General features: G+C 35.8%; 1 protein-coding gene across 4 annotated transcripts in view; it reads right to left on the bottom strand.

The window, feature by feature from the left end:
• Positions 1 to 8,567, bottom strand: part of Il13ra2 (interleukin 13 receptor subunit alpha 2) — a 65,156-nt gene that overhangs the window by 2,726 nt on the left and 53,863 nt on the right. For all 4 annotated transcript variants that reach the window (XM_029567597.1, XM_029567595.1, XM_008841566.3 and 1 more), the window contains 3 exons: positions 7,840 to 8,024; positions 6,690 to 6,835; positions 4,999 to 5,143 (listed from right to left, as the gene is read on the bottom strand). In XM_029567597.1, the coding sequence (XP_029423457.1) occupies positions 4,999 to 5,143; positions 6,690 to 6,835; positions 7,840 to 8,024 (476 nt within the window). The remainder of the gene's footprint in view (positions 1 to 4,998; positions 5,144 to 6,689; positions 6,836 to 7,839; positions 8,025 to 8,567) is intronic.

Below are 8,567 nucleotides of genomic sequence, written 5' to 3'. Positions count from 1 at the left end.
ATTTTGCCAATAAAAATTTAATCTGTGCCAGTATGAAGAAGGATGAAGCTAGATCCCTATCTCTCACCATGCAGAAAACTCAACTCCAAATGGATCAAGGACTTCAAGATAAGACCCATTATCCTGAATCAGATAGAAGAGAAAGTAAGGAATGCATTGGAAGCAATCATCTTGAGCGAGGTAACTCAGACACAGACAAAGAAATGTTACATGTTCTCTCTCATGGGATGCTAGCTTTGAAATCTTAGATATGCATGTTTTAATCTAAAAATTCAGAGAGGTCAAGAAACTAATAAGCAGCCATAGATAGGTATGCAGGGAGCCTTTCTGTGAGGGGTGGTAGAATGCAGTAATATGAAGGAGGAAAGGGGAACATTAGACTAGAAAGGGTTAAATGGGTTGGGGAATTGGGAGGTTATTCCAGAGGAGGGAGTTTGGGGAGAAATAACTAATGCCAAACGCCTTCAGAGAAAGTTATCTGGAAACCTAACACTATAGAAGCTACTTAATATACACACACAGGCACACAGACAGACAGACACACACACACACATATACATATATATATATATATATAGAGAGAGAGAGAGAGAGAGAGAGAGAGAGAGAGATTGAAGGGAGTACCTTATAACAGGGGGTCATTCCCCCTTACTAGACACCATAGGTTAGCAAAGTAAAAGCCTAATGCCAGGAATAGACTTTTTATTTTAAAGTTTTTGACCTGTGGCTCCATAGACCCTCAAGCAATATTGCCCATTGCCTCTGCTCTTCGTTCCCAACCAGAACTTCATAGTAAGATCCTATTGCTACCCCTAAGGGACAGATCCTCAAACAACCTTAAGAGTAAAAATAAATAGGTTTATTTGGGCCAACTGTGTGGTCTTAAACACCCAAAAGGAAGGTATAACCAAAGACTAAAGTGATCAGTGTATTTTTTTAAGAGTTTAAGGGATTACACTTCCCAGACAATAAGTTTAAGTCTATGTAAAATGTTGTTTAGACAACTATTTCTCATTGATGATATTTTTTTTCTAATCAGAAAGTGCTGCTTGGACGTAACACTTCAAATCTTGGTCTGCAAAACTGTAGTGCACACCTGTAGCTAAGGGAGGCAAACCACTATTTTTTTTAAATGATGGCTAAATTTGTTTTCTCCTCCATCTAGAAGCCTTTGAGAAGGAACTGACACTGATTCCAGCCACTCCTACAGCTATCAAAGTGCCTGAAAACAAATCTTGAGTCCATCACTCTCAAGTCCAGCCTTGGCAGACAAAAGAAAAATGAAGAGGAACCCAATAGAGGGATGCTTTTGAAAGATCTCGTCAAGAAATTTCAATCAACTCTGATATGAACATTTGAAATTTGTCTTGTTCTGACCTTTTTCTGGTTCCCTGTCTAGAACTGTAAAGCTAATTACTCTTGTCTTTACTTTTCCATCACAGGTACCAGTCAAAGACCCTTTTTTCCACACAATTAAGAGTTATACAATTTGGGAGTCTTTTAGATAGACCCACTGAAGGGGTACCCCAATTGCCTCACCCTGCATCCCTGTTCAGCCTGGGAGAAGCCAGAGCAGTCTGCATCCTGATTCCCTATCCGTAATTTGGGTAACCTCTTCAGAGGATGGTGTGATGTGTATAGGAGGTAGGAACTGGCTAGGCAGTTAGGGTAAAAATACCCCAAAGAAAAGTAGTCAGTTTCTTCGCTAAAAGTCAAAATGTCCTTGGGCCTCTTAGCAACATGCTCTGTTCCAGAGGCCAAAAAAATGTCAAAAATATTTGGGAGCACTTATCTAATCCCTAAAATATTTTAGGGTTACCTCTTCGGGGGGGGGGAATGTTAGAGTAGCAAAAACCAACATTAAAAATAGAAAGAGTACACAAAGTTGTTAGGAAAAGTGATGAGATATGGAGGAGTTGGAGGGCAGGGAGTGGGCATGGATTTGATCAAAACACCTTATATTCAAGTAGGAAATTCTCGATAATTTTTTTAAAGTTAAAGAAAAGATCATATTGCTGAGGACACTACATATAAGAACTATAGAATAAACAAGGAGTAATCAAGCTAGTGCTGACTTCAAAGCCTCATTTCAACTGTCTAGCTTTCATAATGCTAGAAGGTGCTATTCAAGCTACCTGAAGAGAAACTTTGGCATGGACTTTACCCAGCTGTGAATGCTGTGAGCTACAACAACAATTGGCATGGCAAGATATGCCCACCAATGCAATAGTAGCATGAGTATTATAGAAGTAATCAACTACTTTCTGATTGGATTTAAGGCCTGCTTCATAGTATGGAGCCCATAGCTTACATTGTTTATCAGGCCTTAGAATCTGAGGCTAGAGAGGTCACAAAACATAAGGGAGAGCCTAATGCTGGTTTCCTGCAAAGTAGATATAGTATTAAAATGACTCCTAATGACTTATTGTTATACCCATATGTTAATACAATCCTCAGCTCTCCAAAGAAAATTATCCTTACCCATCAGATTCTGATTAACACAGAGAACTACAACTGGTCAATTTGCAGAGAATAAAAGACTACAGACTGTTTATCCATGAATAGGACATCTAGATATCACTTCTGGTTGTCAAGGCTCAGAGATCATCAGGGAAGAATGAGTGGTAACAATATAAGAGCCAGAGGAGATGGATGACCACAAGGAGACAGAGTTTTCCAGACAGCAGGTCAGTTACTCCTATGAACTCACAGCAGCTGTAAATAGCATGCACAAGTTGCACATAAGTTCAAGCCAGACAAAACCACAGCATAGGTGTGTGGAAGTAGAAAAGAAACCCCAACTCTACCTGATGAAGTATTGGCACCTGATGGATGCTGGGAAGGGAAGATTCAGTCTCCTTTAAGGGTGAGACTTTTGGTAGGTTGACCAGGCTTCAGTGAATGAACTCATACAGAAGAGCATTTGGGGACACAAGCCTGATTCTATAGACTTTAATATTATATATATATATATATATATATATATATATATATATTTGGTTGATAAGGGGTGGTGCAGACATGAGATTGGATCTAAATATGATCAAAATATATTGCATAAAATTTGAAATAGCTTAATAAAAATAATTTTTAAAAATTTATTTTGGGGGCTAGTGAGTTGGGTCACTGGTTAATAGCACTAGATGCTCTTGCAGAGGACCCAGGTTTCATCTCCAGCACCCATGGGTGGCTAACAACTATCCATAACTTCAGTTCCAGGGGATCTGAACCCTTTTCCTGGCCTCCGTGTGCATTGCAGACATACGTACACTTATATACATGCACACAAAACACTCATACACTTAAAATTAAAATTTAAAAATGAATAAAAAATTAAAGAAATTTATCTTGAACAACTAAAACTACATCATTCAGGAAATTATTTGTTTTAAATTTCTAGGTCTAACTAAAAACTCTACTGAGAGATAACTTAAGGGCAAAAAAAATCCGTCATTAGCACTACTGATGAGATCATATGGAACTAAAAAAACTGTATATTTTGATAATATGATTTTAAAACTCACCAAATCCAGTTTATATAATATATTGACTAATAATAAAATATAATTCAAGATATAACTTTTACATATATCCTCCAGATCTCTGATAGCGGTAACAAAAATTTAAAATGAGCAAGCATTAAGTATTCTTTCTGATTTCATGTATCTCTTGCTCAGTTGTGTTCTCCTTTATCCTGCCTATTTTTCCATAGTGATTATATGATATATTTGACCTGGCTATTGCTGATGTTATCCTGACTGGGGAATGAAATAGATACACCATGAGAGCAATGATTGCTGCTGTGTCTCCAATCATTGAAAAGAATGTAATATACAGTAGGTGCTTTAAAAATACTTAATGGTTTCAAGGGAAGAACGATTCTTCTATATTCAAAGGGAGCTAATATTCAGAGATTCCACTTTTGTAGAACCACATGTAAAAGAAAGTGTTAATAGAAAAGTTTCTGTATGTCAACATTTGTGCATTGTAGACATATATACATACACATAAATGAACAATATCTAAATGAATAATGTTGAAGTGATTTTTTTCAATTTGGAATAATTATAAATGTATAATAATGTTAATAAATTCTGAAAAAAATAATATTTTGCCTCACTTTGTAAGTTTTTCAAATATATATCACTATATAATTTGAATATTTTTTGTCCCAAGTCATTTTAAATCAGTATTGGAAGAAAATAGAATATGCTTTCCTTAATTATAAAATCTGTGGTAGTTAGCTGTAATTGTTGACTTGACATAGTGTAGAATCACCTGGCAAGAGAGTATAAATGAGGGACTATCTAGATCAAGTTGGCCCATGGACATGTTGTGGAAAATCTTCTTATTTGGATTAACTGAGTTGGGAAGAATCACCTTGAATGTGTCAGCACTGTTTCTATCTTGTGTGACAGGCCCTAGGTTGAATAAAAAGGACTGGCAAGCATGCATGCATTCATTGCTTTCTGCTCTTGACTGAGGATGTGACTACTTGTGCTAAGTTCCTGCTGTCTAGACTTCTCTGCAGTGATGGACTATAACCTTGAACTGTAAGTTCAAATCAACTCTTATTTTGATCACAGCAACAGAAAAGAAACTAGGACAACATCTCAATTCAAAAACTATTCATTAGCTATCGAAATAGACACTTGAGGGCAATTATATGATGACCTATCACTTACTTTAACATTTTTGTTCACTAGAAAGCTGAACGCACAAAATTACTTATTAAAATACACTCCTGACTTCCCCTGAAGAATTAGGACAGACAAATGAAAGCACTCATTTTAAAGCACAAGAGGACTCATACCTCTAAATGAATACTTGATTTTCCCTAAGTTTATCTTCTATTGGGTTACTTGCTTGTTCTCCATTTATACACTATATGCAAGAGCATATGGAGCTCCATATTTACAAGCACACAGAGAGGAAATGAATTTTGTTGGCAAATTGCAATACCCCCATTTACTTAGTTCCTGTCCTTTCAGTGCATACCTTCCCAGCATCGTTCTTCACTCCATTCACTCCAAATTCCATCATCTGAACAGTACATATTCACTTTACTCCTTACAAGAAAGCATAGATCTTTACTTTCATTTGCTTTCCTTTTCATCTTCATGTCAGTTTTATCTGTGACAGACTGAAATCCAAGAAAAATAAGCACATCATTTTCTAAGTGCAGTTAGAGAGACTTCATCTCTTGGTTTCAATTTTTCACATAAAATACCTGTTTCAAAAAACTAGAATGGTATGATTCTAGCACTGGTCGTCTCTGTATTTTTATTTTTTTAAATAATTCTTCCCCTTCTTTTCTATACTTAATTTTTACTGTAGTAATAATTTGTTACATGTGATAAGGAATGTTTTAGAATGTGATGGCATGTTTTATCAGGCACAACTCTTATATAGCCTTGGTGTCTACAATGTCCAGTATTTGAACTAGTGGCAAATATTCCAGATTCTAGAAGAGGAAAAATGTCACATAAGCTGTTATTAAAAGACAGGATTTCATGTGAATGTTGCTCCTGTGGAAACTATTATGTTCATATTCAAAACGTTTTCTCCTTCACTTTCTTATTTTGTTTAGCCTTTGAAAAGCTGTATAGTAGTGCTCAGGGACTGGTATGAAACCACCACTTCAGATATGAAGATATTACAAAATATGTGCGTTACCTCACAGGTAAAACAAACCACTGAAGCAATTGCTTCAGTTTTGCATTTAAAAGAGACATAGACATTTCCTGATACACTGTGACAGCTTTTCATTTGTTGTCTTTTATCTTGAGAGCCTTCAGGGTATATAGCATTGACTTAAGTGAACTGGGAGTCAGGTTTTGATCCTAGTTCTAGTTATTTGACTGTGAATTCAATTCACCTGCCTAAGACCTATAAGCTATGTCAACAACCACTTTTCTCATTTATATGTAAAATGAATTAATTAGAACCAATGCCTCACCCAGTTGTCTCTACCACTCTCTAAATTTGAAACAGATGAACCAAAGTAACATATACCAATGTGGGGTTCAAAGCATCACAACCATTATCCTTTTTGTATGCTCCTCTTCTCTGAGTAAGCCAATATCTTGTAGCACCACGAGTACTCTAATTTTCACCTTATTATTTTTCCTGAAGAAGTGATTTTGTATTTATAGTTTTTGTTTGGGTTTTACCTAAGGCTACAATCCATTTTAGTCCCCTGGATATATATACTTTATTGACACAAATTGGAAACAAGGGACTAGATTATCTCCAGGTCATATAATTTCTTTTTTTAAATATTTTATTTATTATTTTTACTTTATGTTTATGAAGTATTGCCTGCACGTGTACAAGTGCACCTATGTCGTACAATGCCCGCGGAGGTCAGAAGAGGTTGTGGATTCCCTTGGAACTGTATTTATGGACGGTTGTTAACTGCCATGTGGGTGCTGGGAATTGAACACAGGTGCTCTGCAAGAACAATCAGTGTTCTTAACCACTGAGCCATCTCTCCAGCCCCCAAGGTTGTACACTGTCCAATGAACAAGAGAAACATACTTGTAGGCTATGGCCTTCTGGAAAGTAAACTAAAATACATGTCATGGACTAACTCTTATGGGCATGGCAACTGATTTTGATTCCCAAATATTCTGTTTTATTGAAAATGCTCAATTTATTATTTTAGTAAATAAATACAATATTCCTACCACCCAGGAAAAATCATCTTCTCGGAATACAATTTCATAAGTGTAACACCGTGCTGGAATGGGTCCTCCAGGTGTGCTCCATTTCATTTTGATTTCAACTGAATTCTCCACTGTAATATGAAGGAAGTCTGGTGGGAATGGTTTAACTGAAAAGCAGAAGAAAACCATCTCAAAATGAAAAGTTGTGGAAGTTAGTAGCAGCCCTCTCCCAAAGCTGAGGACACTTAGCCACAGAATTATTCAGGGACAAACTAAGTGGCTCAAGACTTTTCATAATAATGTGTATGAAAATCAAAATTGTTTGCCAATCAAAATGAACTTCTTGAAAAACTTGTTTACTTGTGAACTCATTTTTATTCATTTGTTTTTGATAAATTACACACTGGCAAATATTTAAGACCAAGAAAATAATCATAAGATCCAAATCATTGAAATAAATTTTCCATTTTGCAGCTTTAGAAACAACAGTCAAACCAGTATTACTTTATTTTGACCACTAGCCTAAGCTTTATTGGTACAGTTATGATGCATTCAGCAATGCACCATAATATGCAATCGTAATATCATTCATGCCTCACAGTAAAGCTATAAGGTGGTCTTCTACTGTCTTCATGTATATGCTAAGGAATTTGAAACAGAGAGCTTAAGTCATTTGCTTAAAGCTACACAACTGGAAAGTGGTAGATCCAAGAAGGTTTAAACTTAGGTCTGCCTTACCATAGAACCTCTCACTGTTGTAATTGTTAGAGCTGATAACACAAACTCAGAAAATATTCAACCATTTTGATTCTCAATCATTAGTCTTATGAAGTTGAGAATAATAGGTTCTATAATTATTCCTTCATTGACAATAAGGAAAAGCGCTAAATAGCAGACAAACTACGTGAAGTTGAGAAATAAAGTATCATTTCTAAAATCAACATTTTCCACATCACTCATAGTTTCTTCTGTGCTTCCTCATATACTCTGTCACCTTGAAATTTCTGGCTTTGTGCATCCATCACTTCTATAAATCTCTCTCTCCTCTCTTCCAAACTCTCTCTTTTTGCCTGTCCCCTCTCCTCTCTTTCTTGCCCTCTTCTTTTCTCCACTGGAAATCACCTAAACTACAAACAATGCATTTGAAATTGAAGTGGTATGTTCATATCACCTATATTTTGAAGCTGGAAAATGTAATAGCTGGATCTGATAGGTTCAAAATCTGATGATCCATTGACACAGATAAAAAAATCTTTATAGTCTGATGACTCCAAGTTGGAAAGTTTGCACCCAATATTTTTGGTGTTCTCCTGGAGATAATTGACACACTGCAAGGCATGATCCAAGCCTTCATACCTATGAAAAAACAGTATTGCAAGACTTGTTAAGCAGTAACTTTTAGTATCCTGGTGTTCTGTTTCAATTATTTTAAGGTGCCATGTAACAAATACAATCATTCATTAATATACTGTGAATACCTAATATATGCTGCATGCTATAAGCACTAGGAATTCAACTGTAGGGAAGACAGACATAGTTGAAGATTTCATTTCAATCTGATGGGAGTCTTTACAAAAATCTCACCAGCAAATTGTGAGCCTTACTTATGTATTTAGTTTTTTTGACTGATCAAATTTAGGAATCAATTTCTTTCTATTAAAAAAAACCCAGTAAGACACATCCAACAGAGGTTTAATATCCAGAATATATAATGAGCTAAAAAAATAGAGAATCAAGACAAGAAGCAACCCAATTTAAAGATGGGCTAAGGAGCTGAACAGAAAGTTTTCAAAAGAAGAAGTAAAGATGGCTATGAAACATCTTCAAAGATGTTCAACATCACTAATAATCAGGGAAATGCAAATTAAAACCACTTTAAGATTTCAACTTACCCCAGTC

This window comes from Nannospalax galili, unplaced genomic scaffold (genome assembly GCF_000622305.1).
Source record: "Nannospalax galili isolate Female #2095 unplaced genomic scaffold, S.galili_v1.0 scaffold641, whole genome shotgun sequence".
Classification (NCBI taxonomy): Eukaryota; Metazoa; Chordata; class Mammalia; order Rodentia; family Spalacidae; genus Nannospalax; species Nannospalax galili.
Note: the sequence above shows the minus strand (reverse complement) of the source record. Positions and strands in the feature narration are given on the sequence as shown.